The following is a 17,329-nucleotide window of genomic DNA, read 5'->3' as shown; positions in this document are numbered from 1 at the left end:
GCAGTAGTCACGGCTCACTTGAGGCACCTAGGATTCCGGGTGTTTCCATATGTGGATGACTGTCTCCTAACCGCCACCACCAAGCATCTATTAATAAAAGTGAGAGACACCACCTTGCAGCTCTGCTCTCACCTGGGAATTATAATAAATTACAAGAAATCTGCCTTGCTGCCTTCTCAGCGTGTCATTTTTATAAGAGCAGAATTGAATACAACAAGTATGATGGCCAAACTTCCTCCAGAAAGAGTGCAGGTTCTACAAAGTCAGGTTCTGAATCTTCTTAGAAAAAGCACAAGCAAGGACAGTCCTAAAGGTTTTGGGGACCATGGCAGCAGCAATAACCTTGATCCCGTTAGCATGTCTGCATATGAGAATTCTCCAGTGGCTACTGTCCACTCAGTGGTCGATGCAGGAACTGCCTATGTCCGACAAAATATGGATAACAGAATCCTGCCAAAAAGACCTTCGTTGGTGGCTTTACTCCACTCATGTGACTCTAGGTTGACCATTTGTACTTCCTCAACCATTAGCCACAGTGACAACAGATGCCTCAGATAGGGTGGGGGCATTATCTAGGAATGACAGTCCAAGGCACTTGGCAGGATCACGAGGCCCATTTGCACATCAGTGTCCTAGAGATGAGAGTGGTGCTTCTAGCATTGCAAGCATTCCAGGACTCTCTTCCGCTAGGAACTATTGCAGTACAGACAGACAACATGTCAGTTGTATGGTATATAAACAAACAAGGGGGAACCAGATCTTACCCCCCCCCCTTTGTCGAGAGACCCTGAGAGTATGGCAGAGGGCGACTTCCTCCCAGTGCTTTCTGATAGCAATGCGCATCCCGGGGAAATCCAGCGTGATAGCAGACAGACTCAGTAGAACAATCCTGATGCCTCACAAGTGGTCCCTAAAACAGGGAATAGCGGAAAAGTTTTTCCGCAAATGGGGCCAGCCTTGCTGCAACCTTTTTGCGGCATCCATGAATGCCAAATGCAGCAGCTACTTTGCCCTTATCCCCCATCCGGGGGAGTCACCAAGGGATGCACTTGTCCACAATTGGCCCTCAGGTCTCCTCTACACTTTTACTCCCCTCCCATTAATACCCAAAGTTCTGCAGAAAGTCAAATACTTGGGAAGGGACTTGATACTTATCGCCCCATAATGGCCTCGTCAAATCTGGTTCTCCTTCCTGTAACCTCATCTTTGGGAGGAGCCTTGGATTCTGGACTGAGTTCCAGATCTTCTGACTCATGCATCAGGAACCCTCCATCCTTCCCTTCAGAGCCTCAAATTGACAGCTTAGCTTTTCCAGTTCCATCCAGGAGAATTTTTGTATAAACTGAAGTCTTTTTATGTGATGTTATGTGTTCTTGATTTTATGGACTACTGCTTTAAGAATTTTTTTTTTTAATTCATTAATTGATACTTTATTGTTAATGTCTGATAGGCTAGGGCTGTGTCATGTAGTTTGAATCTATTGGTATATAGGATGTTAGTTCTTACTATGAATTTTATGAACACTGAAGAAGGACTTATTGTCTGAAAGCTTTATTTTATTAAAAAACCTGTACAACGTTCTGGAGCTTGCTTTTTCTTTTCTACTTGGATATGATTTGCTGACTCCACTTTATCATTTGGTTCACTTTTTTGACTTTCTGATTGACCTTTTTGTTTAGTGAACCTTTCAGCATTTTTTCTGCATTTTATGATGATACAGCCCACCAGCTTGCCAGATGCTGCTGCTAGATCTTTACAGAACTTATTGGTGAGAGAAAATCCATTGCTGGACTGAGGGTTACGAATGTAACATCCCAGAGAAGTAACTTTCATTCTTTCCTACAAACGCTTGAGTGCAAGGTAAAGAGCTTTAAGAAATTACAATGGCAACGGTTTAGCTTTAATACTTATTTGGAATTTGGTATTGTTCCACGTGGGCTACTCATATTAAATATGCCTTCCTATGGTAACACATACACTGAACTTTTAAAAAAATGGCAAGAATTGAATATTAACTTGAGCTTAAACTACATGCGTTTGATGAACGACTTTTTTGCATCAAAAGAAGACGAGCTGTGTAAGGAAATTGAAAATTTAGAAAAGCAGCTATCTAATTTAGTACTGTTTAATGACAATGTGTCTTTTTTTGATGAGATGCTTGTATGTCTCACTGCCTTTGATAAACAGCTGGAAGGAATAAAACATAAAAAATTACAGTGAGACATTACTGACTTCAACAGCAGTCAGATTTTTTCCTGGCCAAAAAGCTCAGTCTGTATTTCCCAAATACGAATGTAATTCAAAGTAAGCGGGGCTCTATGTATGAGCTAGATATCTTTGATGTTACAGCCAACCAACAGCAGCCATTAATGAATGCGGTATCAGCAATGGAGGAGAATCATATTCCTGATCAATCGACTGATGTGGGGGAGGTTACTGATGTACCATCTATGTCAGTCAATGCAGCAGAGGGCTCAGTATGAAGGAAGGAGAGACCATACCAACAGCTTCAACCTACTATTAATAATGAAAATATAGAAGGAAATTTGCTTTCTTTTTTGGAAGGAAATCAGCAGGTAGTTGTAAAACTACCAGAACAAGTCATGAGGAAGAGTCGTGATCCATCCAGAAAGCGTTCCTAGTCGAGAAGCAGGCTCAGAAATGGATCGTTGACTCGCTGCAAAACCAGCAAGTAGCTGTGAGTAGTGTTGAGACTTTTAATTCTAAAAACTTGAGAAATGGGACTACCAATAAATTTGTTGTTAATTTATCTGATTATGTATTAACAGATACTGAATTTTCTTTGCTCTCTCAAGAGATAAAATTTATACCAATGAGTACTGATAATGTAGTGAATGCTGTCACTGATTTGAAAATATTTTCATGTAGCTTGAATCTAAAAAAACATTTTTAAGAACTCTGACTCCTTTGTAGATGTAAAATGCAGGCGAAAAAGCACTTTTATACCTTTTGAGTGATCCTGTGGTGTCTATATTTAATGAATTGTGTGAGAAACAAATTAGAGAGTTATATGATGGAATCTGCTTTAGACAAATGTATAATCTTACTAGGGAAGAATCTGCTGCACTTAATGCATTACAGAATAATAGTGGTATAATAATAAAAGAGGCAGATAAAGGAGGTAGCATAGTGTTAATGAACACAGATGACTACCTTACAGCAATGGATGAGATCCGCGGTGGTGCAGCGGTAGCGTTGTTGCCTCACAGCAAGAGGTTCTCCCGTTCGATTCTCGGCTGGTGTGCGGGGAGGGCCTTCTGTGTGGAGTCTGCATGTCCTCCCTGCGGTTGGGTGGGCATTTGAAAGACATGCATAAATGGGCGTGCCTTCATTGAAGGTTGAACATTGGGCTGGCACCTCAGTGTTTGTCAAAATCTACTGCCAATCATTAGCGGACCGCAGTTCCGCTGTGGCGACCCCTAACCAGGAAAAGCCGAAAGACAACAACAACCTTGCAGCAATGGATGAATTAATATCTGATGTGCATGCTCTTAAATTAATACATGATAGAGATGTAAATGAGATTGTAAGTAGGATAAACATATCCATATATGACCTGCAGCTAATGAATGACATAGATGTGGATGCATTCAACTTCTTCACTGTACCTTGTCCTACAATTCCAATCCTATATGGCCTGCTGAAAATACATAAGTCATTGAGTAAACCACCAATGAGACCCATAGTGTCTGGCCGTGGATGGGCCACAGAGCCTTTATCTGTTTACTTGCAGAAAGTGTTAAAAGTTTTTTTTGCAAGGTGTCTCTAGCTGTATCAAGGACACTGGAGATTTCCTTAGTCAGTTATATACTTGGTATAATGGGAATACAGAAAAAACTTTTTACTGGTGACTTCACATATTAAGTCACTCCTTACCATGGTTCCCAATGATTTTGGGATAGAAAAAATAAGGGAAATACTCCAGGAATGTGTTCAACTGTCAGCTAGATGTATTGTAATTAGTACTACAAAATAATGTCTTTGTTTTTAATAAGCAACTATACCACCAAATTTCAGGTGTAGCCATGGGTACTGCAATAGAGAATACTTATGCTAATTTAACTCTGAGTAAATGGGAAGAGATGAATGTATTTGGGCAGAAAAATAGATATGCATCCAGGATTCTGTTTTATAAGCGTTTCGTGGATGACATTTTCTTGGCAGGTCATGGTACTAGCGAGGAGCTTGAAAATGACTATAATTATTTGAATAATGTTAATGACTTTCTGAAATGTGAAATTAAATACTCAGAATCTAATATTGATTTTTTGGATGTCACCCTGTCTGAAACTGAAGATGTGCTAGATACTTGTATTTACAAAAAAGATGTGCATGTAAATAAATATTTACATAGGACTAGCATGCATGCAAAGCATGTCTTTAAGGGCATTCCGAATAGCCAGTATGTGCGAGCTAGCAGGTTAAATACTAAGGATGAGACACATCACAAGCAGATGCAGGATATGACCGATGAATTATTGGTAAGGGGTTATAATCAGAATGATTTGGATGGAATTAGAAATGAGATAGTATCAATGAGAAGTGGAACGGCTAAACCATATTTCTCTAATAATGGTGATGTTGATATGACCCGTCCCCATTCTGATAACACCCTGAGATACTTAATGACTTATAGCAGAGCAAATAAATCGATTGAACAGGTTATTAGGAATAATTGGCATATCTTAAAAGCAATTCCTGGCCATGAAAAATGGCTTCCTGATTAACCTTTTTTTTTACATATAGAAATTGTGACAGTTTGAAAAAACATCTATGTTATAAAGACTTTACTTTAAACAGGGTAAGCACTACTATTTCTAACAAAAAGGCACTTATCCCTGCTGTAACTGTTCGTGCTGCTCCAGCATAACTGAATTTATTCATCCTTTAAATGGGAGGAAATTTGTATTTCATTGCACAGCTAGATGTAATAGTACACATGTGATCTACCTGGTTTTATGCCAACAATGTCCTTGCTTTTATGTTGGTAAATCTGCAAGAAGGCTATGAGATAGGATTGAAGAGCATAAGTCAGAGATACGCAGAAAGGTTGCTACCAACTCCTTAGCCCAACTTATACAGGAGACTGATGATTCATATCAGTTCCTGTTTTGTGTGATAGATGTTTTAATATCAAATATTAGACGTGGTGACTTGATAAGTAGGTTGGATACTAAGGAATATGAGTGGATTATCTACCTACAAGCAGATTTCTACCCTGATTTGAATAAGCAGGTAACATTGAAACCTATATTATGAAAGAAGCAACAGCAAATCCACTAAAAAATAAGAATTAGGAGAATATTTGTATAAACTGAAGTCTTTTTATGTGATGTTATGTGTTCTTGATTTTATGGAATACTGCTTTAAGAATTTTTTTTTTAATTCATTAATTGATAATTTAATTGATAATGTCTGATAGGTTAGGGCTATATCATGTGGTTTGAATCTATTGGTATATAGGATGTTAGTTCTTACTATGAATTTTATGAACACTGAAGGACTTATTGTCTGAAAGCTTTGTTATTTCATTAAAAACTTGTACAAGTTCTGGAGCTTGCTTTTTCTTTTCTACTTGGATATGGTTTGCTGACTCCACTTCATCATTTGGTTCACTTTTTTGACTTTCTGACTGACCAATTCCAACCATAGCCAGGTTTCCTAACCTTTCTTTATCAGTTAAACACATCCTAATATCTTCTCATAAGGCTTCAACAAGAAAGATATATAGAAGCAAATGGAAAAGATTCTCATTATGGGCTTCTCATAAACGTATTGACCTGTTTTCTGCCCCAGTAAATTCCATACTAGAATTCCTGGCAAAACTATTCAGTGAAGGCGCAGCTGCAGCTATCATTAGAGTTCAACTAGCAGTGATATCCAGTTTCCATTTAGGTTAATCAGGCCTCAATATTATGTCTCACAGACTATGCAAAACCTTTCTTAAAGTACCTTGTTATTAAGACTACCTATCAAAGACCCTCCAGCACCGTGGGACTTAAATTTTGTCTTATCTCGCTTAATTTTCCCCCATTCAAGTCAGCATTATTTTGCAAACTCAAATTCCTGACATGGAAAACTATTCTTTTAATAGCGATTACTTCTGCCAGAAGAGTGTCAGAGCTGCAAGCCTTCTCAATAAAGCCCCCCCTACTTGCTGTTCCATAGAGACAGGGTATCCTTACAAACAAACCCTTTCTTTTTGCCAAATGTTTGTTCAGAATCAAATTTGAGCCAATCCATAGAGCTGCCAGTCCTTTATCCAAATTACAAGAACAAGGCAGAGTACATGTTATACCAACTGAATGTGTATACACAGTTGTGTTTCTACTTACACAGGACTAAGGACTTCAGAAAATGTGACCAACTACTTATATCTTGTTCAGATTCAAGGAAAGGTACTCCAGTCCCTAAAGTGACATTTTCAAAATGGCTCTCAGAATGCATAACCTTCATCTATAAATCTCAAAACAGAGATCTTCCCCATAGAGTTAAAGTCCACTCTACAAGAGCCGTTGCAGCCTTTTCCACCTTCTTAGCTAAACTGCCAATTGATACAATTTGTGCTGCGGCAACTTGGGCAAAACCACATACCTTTATCACTCATTACAAAGTTGATTTGACTCCAGGAGAAGGGCCTCCTTTGGTTGCACGATTCCGAAGAATATTCTCCCTTGAGCCACCCAAGAAGATGGTGCTAGGGACACTGTCTCGTCCTGGTAAGAATGAAGACGAGATAGGACAACAACACATAAAGAAGTTATGTACGCACTATAGCATTCCATGTGTATTGTCCGTCTTCACCTTCAGTGTTACATCCCACCCTTGTTCCCTCAGCCCTTTTACTCCTGGAAGACTGAGTTGGTGCAGTTGGATATCATTGTGCTTTGAACGTCTTTATTGCTCACTAAGTAGTTAAACTGCTTTATTTTATATACTCTTAATATAACTGCAAATAAGATCTGGGGAGCTTTCCTAGTGCACGCTGGAATAAGGTTTAGCCACGAGCTAGTGGAAGACCTCGAGCTTGTATGTAAGGCAGAGTTGGATCCGAGGATCGGTATGGTGAGTACATAACTTCTTTTTCAATTAATTTTTCAAGTAAATTGGAGTGATATTTAAAAAGTTGTGCCAGATTTTAGGCTTTTAGGCCAATTACTTTATGGTTGTACCCCAATTCTCAGAATTGTTCTAGGCCATGCCGTGGACTGACTTCTGTTGTATCAGGACTATATCAGTAGTCAGAAAGGTAGTGTCCCCAGGCCAAACAGTGGGGGAGCTTTCTTTTCTAGGGGTCTTCAAAGAAGTTGAGAGCTATGTACTTGGGTGACTTGTAATGAGATTCTGTGACCTTAGACTCCTACTGTGCTTTTGATTTGACACCGATTTGTCATCTACTCATCCAAAAAACATACAATGCTGTCTCACTTAAACTTAGCAGTCTTTGTAAATTCTGTAAGTGGTACAACACTTCTGTGTGAAGAATGACGAAAATCATTTGAGATATTTACATCGGTAATATAACAAGCATGTATAGAACAAATAACTATATGCAACTGCAGCATCCCCCCCACACACACGTACATGGGGACCAGAGTGTATGTTTGAATATTGAAAATCTTTTCAAATGCGTACCACTCAGTGCAAAAATAATCACTTTCTTTTTTCTCAGGTATGAAAGGGGCCAGGAAAAGATTGTGGAACTGGATCAAATTATTGTTCATCCTAAATATAACTGGAAGGAAAATATGGACCGCGATATTGCACTCCTGCACCTAAAGTATCCCATTGAGTTCAGCATAAACATACATCCGATCTGCGTAACCAACAAAGAAATCGTTCAGAGGTGAGCCACAAAGATTTATATTTATCTGTGTCAGTCCTGATTATGTGATGGTATATGTGTGTGCCACATTTACATTTATCACTTTTTCCTCTTAATTTCAGCTAATCTTTCATTAATAAGAGAAAAATGCTAATCACATACGTCTAAAAGTGATTTCAACCACTGTGCCATAGATCAGCTTGATTTGAAAGCAACATAACAAAATGTTGCCATATTTACAGAAAAGGTTTGCTTCATAACTCCAAGGTGACATCCCTTTAGGAATTATTTCACTCTAAAAGTCCTATTTTAGGAAACTGTATTTCAGAGCACTGAAAATTTGAAAAAAAAATCTTCTAGTTAATACAGAGTATTAAGGCTATGAGCTGTTAACTAGCTGCTTTCTGTGGCCCAGAGTTTAATGTCATCTACCTGCATTTGCCTACTGTGTAACTGAATAAAGTTACTTAAGCGGACCCTTCTCCTGGGCTAAGGCCAAAAAAGGTCAGTGCAGGTTAATGTTTTATTCCGATTAACAAATACAGATAAATGCATATTATCCCACCCTGTCACTTCCTCCTCATCATCATCATCATCTTTCGGCTGTTCCTGTTAGGGGTCACCACAGCGGATCATCTGTTTCCATTTCTTCCTGTCTTCTGCATCATGCTCTTTCACACCAACCAGCTGCATGTCCTCCCTCACCACATCCATAAACCTTATTTTAGGCCTTCCTCCTTTCCTCTTACCTGGCAGCTCCATTCTTAGCATCCTTTTCCCAATATACCCAGCATCCCTCCTCAGCACACGTCCAAATCAACGCAATCTCGCCTCTCTTGCTTTGTCTCCAAACTGTCCAACCTGAGCTGACCCTCTAATATATTGATTCCTAATCCTGTCCATCCTAGTAACACCCAGTGCAAATCTTAACATCTTTAACTCTGCCACATCCAGCTCTGCCTCCTGCCTTTTCGTCAATGCCACCTTATCCAACCCATATAACATGGCTGGTCTCACTACCCTCTTGTAGACCTTCCCTTTCACTCTTACTGGTACCCGTCTGTCACAAATCACTCCTGACACTCTTCTCCACCCATTCCACCTTGCCTGTACTCTCTTCTTCACCTCTCTTCCACACTCACCATTACTATGAACTGCTGATCCCAAGTACTTAAACTCATCCACCTTTACCAGCTCTAATCCCTGAATCCTCACCATTCCTCTACTCCCTCACATTTACACACATATATTCTGTTTTATCCCTGCTGACCTTCATTCCTCTCCTCTCTAAAGCACATCTCCACCTCTCCAGGGTCTCCTCAACCTGGTCCCTACTCTCACTACATATCACAATGTCATCTGCAAACATCATAGTCCACGGGGCCTCCTGTCAGATCCACTGCAAATAAGAAAGGGCTCAGAGCTCATCCTTGATGTAATCCCACCTCCACCTTAAATGTATCTGTCACTCCCACCGCAGTCTTCACCAATGTCACACTACCCTTGTATATATCCTGTACCACTCTTACATACTTCTCTGCCACTCCCAACTTCTTCATACAATACCACAACTCCTCTGTCACTTCCTGTCATTTCATATTGTTTTATGCTGTTGCAGTCAGTACAACAGAAAAAAAACTGATATTTAAAAAAACTTAAACTTATAAAACTTTAAAACTTTACTCAGCCCTCATTATACCAGTCACTTAATGTAATGCCCCTTTGACATGTATCTGTCCAGACACATGCAACAACTGCAAAGCCCGCATACATACCTTACTAAAAGGATACAGGCTCCTAAATGCTTTCTGTCATGCATGGGTCACCTCAAAATAACTATGGTATGATCCCATTTATTGTCATTAGGGATAATATATAGTTACAGACCATGGGATGGCTACTGCCAATCTATAATTAAATGGGACCGGTTATTTTGAGTATACAAAGGGAAACTGGCAAAGATTAAAATGGCCCACAAGGGCAACTAGTCTAGTACATACCTGTGAACCTATAAAAAAATATACAGGCTTAAGTTTGTTTTGTTTGCCTAGTAATCTGTTTGTTGCTGTCACCAAAGACTTAGTAACTAACTAGCATATCTGCAACTTCCCCCTATGATTTCTTAACTCTGATAAGCATCTGTTGGAATCATCAGGCTTTGTATATAAATATGATTGCAAAACACCTTTATAAGTATCTGTTACAATCAATAGATTCTGTATATAAATGTGATTGTAGAACAATTTTGTTTTTTAAAGTATGCCTGCTTTTGAATTTTATTACTTGTATTACTATACTATCCATTCTTGCATTTTATTACTTGTATTACTATACTATCCATTCTTGCATTTTATTACTTGTATTACTATACTATCCATTCTTGCATTTTATTACTTGTATTACTATACTATCTATTCTTGCATTTTATTACTTGTATTACTATACTATCCATTCTTGCATTTTATTACTTGTATTACTATACTATCCATTCTTGCATTTTATTACTTGTATTACTATACTATCCATTCTTGCATTTTATTACTTGTATTACTATACTATCCATTCTTGCATTTTATTACTTGTATTACTATACTATCCATTCTTGCATTTTATTACTTGTATTACTATACTATCCATTGTTGTAACTTGCTTTCTAAGTAACTTGTATTTGTTTTTTCATTTGACTGGAGCTTTCCTCCCAAGGACTCCTTTGAAAACAGGCTCCTAGTGGCCCAATGGACCATCCTAGCAAACAAATTGCAAATAAATAAATAAATACAGAGCATTGTATGATACTCTACCAGCCCCCTCTAAGGAATGGAGCCTGTTATCATTGTTTTGTTCTGAGTATACCAAAAAATCAAAGGTTGTGCAAAAAGTGCTTCTTCAAAATAAAAAACTTTCTGCACACACACACACACACACACACACACACACACACACACACACACACACATATATGAACACATATACAGACACACACATATATGAACACATATACAGACGCACACACACATATATGAACACGTATACAGACACACACACACATATATGAACACGTATACAGACACACACACACACACACACACACACACACACACACACACACACACACACACACACACACACACACACACACTCTCAAAATACATCTTAGGAGGGTCTCAGTCTCTTAGCACAAGTAATCTGGACAAAGTCTAGAATAGTCAAGGGGCAAAGGCCCACAAAAGGACAGATTTTAAATGCTGCTTTTATAAATTTGGAAATTTGCTAGAATAACATGATTTATGCCCTTATACATATTCTGAAGAACATGGTCTGAAACTCAAATGAATGTTATTATTTAGTGACTTCAATCCTCAGTGATTTGCCAGAAAACCACAAATTTTATGAGGAACGCAAAAATATGGACATTCTGTGAAAATCTGGACAGTTGAGAGGTATGGAATGCAGACACAACACTTACACCTCCGGTTCTAAAGCTGAATGACATGCAGTAGCTGCCTTGGCATCCTTTATTGTTTTAGCACATCCCACAGGATATTCCAGAGCACAGCATCATGTTATATAGCAAAGTCCCAAAGGCACACATCAGCAGTACTAGCAAATTCCCACAACCTGTGCTATATCTGTACAACGTCAAAGAGCTGAGCCACTGTTTCAAGGCCAGATGAAGTCTCCATTGCTTCTTCAGAATTAGAAGCTTGACTGTGGATGACATTTCCCTCCTAGCACTTAACTATATGCTTTATCAGATGCTGAGTGATGTAATTCATGTGTTATTGAAAAAAAGTCCCTTTATATACCTTTTTGAAAATGGAAACAACTACAGCAGTTGGACAATCCACAGGTGCTGCTCCATCCTTTCATAAAAAAGGGGAATATTGCACCCTAACATCATTCATTTCTTTCAGAATTTCAGGATAGATCTTATTCTTTTCAACAGCCTTTCCAAAGTAGAATACTTTAATTGCCATGGTGACCTCTTCTAAAAATGGATCTAATTCCACCATCATTTTCTGGTGCTGCTTTTTCAGAGGAGGGTATGTCCATCAGATTCAAATTCTGTGATTCATATTCACAGAGTTCCTTCTACCTCTCAGCAATGTCCCTAGGTATATTTAAGCAATGACCCACGGATGGGTGTGGGTAATGCTGGATTTACCCACGGTTGTTGTGGCCAACTGTGGGTAAATCCAGCATTGCCCCACCCAAGCCATAGGTTATTGCTATTATACAATGACATTATTTAAGAAAAAAATATTTACTTTTCTTAAATAATGTCTTTGTATATGTAATGCCTCCATGCTGCCCTTCCCCGTTTTGAATGCATCCTGTGGCTGTTTTGATGTACTGCGCATGCATATGGGACTTTAGTGTCCTAATGCTTACACAGTACATCAGTGCTGTTGCAACTTTTGCAACAGAGAAAGGAAGATCTACGTTGCTTCTTCTTTTTTTTTTAAATACAAAAAGGAAACCTGGAGTCTTTTTTATTTATTTATTTACTTATTTATTTGACATTTGTTAACCGGGTTAGTCCAGCTGAGCCATAAGACCTGTTTTCAGTGGAGTCCCGAGGAGAAAAACTCCAGTATACAGAAAAATTATAATAGATTACAAGAACATAATATAAACAGGGAAATACAGATGTTGACATACAGTGTTGAAATCACAATTTACATAGATAATTTCTAATGCATCCAATACATACCTTGCACAGACAATACAACTGAGAGTTGATGGACACTATTTTTTAAATATTAGATTGGATAATGTGAACTTATCCTATTTAGATTTATTTGCCCTCCCCCTGAGCTCCATAGAATCAGAATACTGATACTGCCCCCATCCAATCCATCTTGGTCTTTAAAAGTTAGTGGCTCTATCCTTATGGTGCTAAAGCACGAGTTTTCCTAGGCTTACGTAGGCCCTTGGGCCGATAGCCTAGTACCTACCTATGAACCTTCTTTCAAATCTTTTTAACTGCATTTCGTAGGATATTAACCCATTTTTTTCATATCTTGCCCTTATAATCTACAACATCTGAGTCGACTACCAATCACAGGAGAGACTACATTCCACTTATCAGTAATCATCTTGGAATTCGGTTTTGAGAGAATGAGCAGAGGAGCATTATTTAACAGACTGCTGATCACCAAACAGCTTGATAACTGCTTAACAGGATCCAGCTTGAGACTTGTGCTACTGTTTTCTTCGTAGTGAGAGAAAGAGCAGAGGGTCATTGATTCCTGACTCTGTCTGATCAGGCAGTGTGTACTTGTGTGGGACCTTCCTGAATGGTCTGCTATTCAAGGTAGCTTCCAAGAAAAGGCTACAGCAAGCCTACAGACCCCTGCATCATCTGAAGTGAGACTTCTGATCACCAAATGGCATGTGGTCCGCTTCTCATATTGAGATTATTCCTACACCAAATGGCATGTGGTCCACTTCTCATATTGAGATTATTGCTACACCAAATGGCATATGGTCCGCTTCTCATATTGAGATTATTGCTACACCAAATGGCATGTGGTCCGCTTCTCATATTGAGATTATTGCTACACCAAATGGCATATGGTCCGCTTCTCGTATTGAGATTATTGCTACACCAAATGGCATGTGGTCCGCTTCTCATATTGAGATTATTGCTACACCAAATGGCATGTGGTCTGCTTCTCATATTGAGATTATTGCTACACCAAATGGCATGTTTTCTGCTACTCATATTGAGATTATTGCTACACCAAATGGCATGTGGTCCGCTTCTCATATTGAGATTATTGCTACACCAAATGGCATGTGGTCCGCTTCTCATATTGAGATTATTGCTACACCAAATGGCATGTTTTCCACTTCTCATATTGAGATTATTGCTACACCAAATGGCATGTGGTCTGCTTCTCATATTGAGATTATTGCTACACCAAATGGCATGTTTTCCGCTTCTCATATTGAGATTATTGCTACACCAAATGGCATGTGGTCCGCTTCTCATATTGAGATTATTGCTACACCAAATGGCATGTGGTCCGCTTCTCATATTGAGATTATTGCTACTGTTTTGCTTCTGGTGAGAAGGAAAAGGACAAGGAATCCTGTCTGAGTGAAGTTGTGGTGAGACCAGAGATAGTAGTAGCCAGATAGTAGCTAACTTTATGAATCCCCACTATTCATCATTCCTGACAAAAGCAAATTCTTTCTTTTCAAGTAAGTAGTGCTTGATTAGCTACTGTCTAAGCTAACATCAGAGTATCTCCCTAAATGCTTCATCCATAAATCTTCAGGGTCTGCTACAGTAATTTCCCCTCAAATACTTCAGTACAACACAAGCTCCAGTCTTCCAGCCTCTGGCAGCATAGCACAAAATTTTGCTCTCACCCCATCGGTGGCCAGTCTAATTACATTAGGTGTTCTATGACAGTGTAGCAACTGTTTTATGCTTACCAGCTGTTCACTGCTTCTACAACCTTCAGGAGATGTAAATATTTCAAAAACACGGAGGCAATCCTCTTGCATCAGCTGACTATCAGTAAGCATTATACCCACAAAACACCACATCAATCATAGCACATAACAGACCCATAGCATATACCGAGGCTGTAAAGAAAAAAATGCCAAAGCCTGCTAGAACTCACTGTAAAATAACCCAGCCTCCAGCACACAGGTCAGCACCTACCCCTTCTCCACTCACACATATGCAAATTCACAGAGCACACCCAACAATAAATCAATAATTGGATAAATAAATAAAATAATAAATAATTACTGTCCCAAAGACAAATAAATAAATAAGCCCATAGGGTACACAAAGTCTGCTTTCACACAGGGAAATGTTTCAGTCAGACTTGACTGTATAGTTACACATACAAACTCCAAACTCACCAGACTTGACAAGAACAAGTTGACTTGTCCAGTGCTAGGATCTGTGATGTTGTAACGGCCCTAAGGCAGCTTACGTCAGGCAAATATGACTGTGACCTAGTGTTGCCCTATGTGGGAGTGAATGATCTGAGGCGCTATACCCAGAGTAATACGCAGAGAGATACATGGTGGAACTTACTATGCATGTGTTAGAGGATGGAAAGACAATGGTCTTGAGTAGAATCTTGCCTTCACAAACGAAGGATGTCTTGATGTGAAGACAAGATAATTGGCTTTAACAACTGGCAAAGTAGTTGTCATTCTAAGGGGATCTAGTAGGTGTCAGCGTGGCATAATATAGTAGCTAAAACTTTTTGTTTCACCAGAGGTGGCTTACACCTGTCATACCAGTGTTTCCACGTAATGGCTAAAGCCTTTTCTTCTCTTATAGTACCTTTTTAGGCAGTTCCCCTACTGGACATTTCTAGGTAGAAAACTCAAACTCAAATATGGAAAACATCAAGGTGGTACTACTCAGTGCTAGGATTCTAAATAGAAAGATGCTAGAATTTGAGGTCCCACTGCAGCTCGAACACGTTCATATTTTTGAAGTTTCTGAAACATGGTTTCAATGCAGTAACAGTAATCCCTCTTAAGTTCATAGGCTCATATGTATGTACTAAGCTAATGATCACCAGGTTTTTACAAGTTGAACCATGCAACCCAATTCAAAGAGTTCCTTGAACACCTTGAGGGTATATTAGTAAGGTGCATGCTAAGGAGTATGGGAAGTATGTTAGTCTGGGATCAATTTACTTACTATTACCATCAGAGTCATGGGGGCCAGACCAGAGGTGAATTTGTGAATTACCATCCAATGAACAAGGTTACTTTTGAATATGGCCAGGGATAAACTTCACATTATCCATAGTATGGGGACCTTTTGAAACATATATTGGTCCCTTCAGCATGTTCTGTTTATGTTTCAGGTAAAGGGTAGGTCCCTGGATCTAGAATTTCTGATGCTGTTTGTTTTGTTGATGTGCAAGAGATCCGTCAGAGCTGGATGTGAGGATGGCTTATATGCCAGGCATAGATCCTCCCTTAGTAAACTGTAGTAGAGAGATAGGGCTTAAGGGACAGGGAATTCATACCCTGGATTCTGTTGGTGAGGACCCTTTCAGGGTGTTCCATCTGTTGCAAGTTCCCAGTTAATTGCATGCCAAAGAGGGCATTATACTCAATGATGGGCCTTATACGCGTTAAGTAGACTAGAACTATAACTTTTTTTTTTTTTTGGCCTGAATTCCATACCCTTGCTTATGAGTTGGACAATATTTAATGATTTTCTTACTATCTTGGATACATGCTGGTCAAAGCCACATTGCAGTCTACATATGTTCCCAGATTCCTGACAGCTTGGTCAACTCTTAAGGGTATTTTATTGATGGAATAATTACCTTGGGTGGACAATTTACAAAAGTGCACTTTGAATTTTAATCCATGACTTTGGCACCAGTCATTTATTTGTGGTAGGTCCTCTTGTAGGATTGTGGTGTTGTGGGGTGTTATTCTATGATAGCACCTAATTTATAACCATTGATAAGCCATAGGCCTTGGACATTAGCCTTGCCTTCCAAAAAGTAGATGCCAAACAAAAGTGGGCCAAATAAGGAGCCTTGGGGTACACTGCTGTTGACCAGTCTCCTGGTGGAGATGGTCTCACCTATCTTAACTTCTTGCATCCTGTGAGCGATCCACCAATCCAGTGAGTTATGTAGGGAATTTTACCTAGTTCTGAGAGTTTATCGATAATACCTGAGTGGAATATTGTATCGAATGCCTTGGCCAGGTCAAAGTAGGTGGTATGACCTGTTTTCCCTTTGTCCATTGCCTTGGTGGGTTACTTGAAGAAGTCTTCCAAGTTTGTAGGCAAGACTTTCCCTTAAAGCCAAACTGGAATGGGTCAAGTGACTGTAGGTTACCAATGTCCTTGCTGATCATTTTCATGATAATTCATTTCATTGCTTTGCATATTAGCCTTGTCAGACTAATGGGTCTGTAGTTTCCTTGTCAGTTGATGGTCCACTTTTATAAAGAGGAATGACTATTGAAGCCCTCCATTTACCAGGCATGTAACCTGTTTTGAGGCTGCAGCTGAAGATCACCTTAAGTGGTCCTGCTATGTCATGTTTTAGGCTGTTTAGAAGGCAACCAGAGGTATTGCCAGACCCCAATGAGGGAGTGCTTTTGGCCTTAGCAAGTGCAGCCAGGACCTGTTCCCTATTGATATGTGATGGAGAAATGCTAGAAGGGATTTCACATGGCGTAGTGGGTAGGGGAGTATGGGGTGAAGTTTGAGCTAAGTGTATCAGCCTTTAGAACTGTTATGTCACCTTGGTCAGTGTAGGGTGTGCCATTTACGGCCAGTTCTGCAAACTGCTGAGTGTTACATTTAAGATTCCTTACACAGCTGAAGAAGGCCTTGTGATTGTCCTCAGCCTGGTAAGCTATCCTGACCTTGTAATTGGCCTTGTTGGACTTGATTTGACCTCTTAGTTTCTTATTTAGCGGGACCATAGAGCTCTTGTTCCTATGAGAGTTATGCTTTCTGATTTT

At 39.3% G+C, this 17,329-nt stretch overlaps 1 protein-coding gene across 1 annotated transcript in view; it reads left to right on the top strand.

The window, feature by feature from the left end:
* The window catches only part of F2 (coagulation factor II, thrombin), a 1,266,023-nt gene that overhangs the window by 1,046,054 nt on the left and 202,640 nt on the right, over window positions 1-17,329 (top strand). The window contains exon 11 of the mRNA XM_044082527.1: window positions 7,694-7,867. Within this exon, the coding sequence (XP_043938462.1) occupies window positions 7,694-7,867 (174 nt within the window). The remainder of the gene's footprint in view (window positions 1-7,693; window positions 7,868-17,329) is intronic.

Source organism: Protopterus annectens, chromosome 9.part0 (genome assembly GCF_019279795.1).
Source record: "Protopterus annectens isolate FY-2018-M chromosome 9.part0, PAN1.0, whole genome shotgun sequence".
Lineage (NCBI taxonomy): Eukaryota > Metazoa > Chordata > Ceratodontiformes > Protopteridae > Protopterus > Protopterus annectens.
Note: the sequence above shows the minus strand (reverse complement) of the source record. Positions and strands in the feature narration are given on the sequence as shown.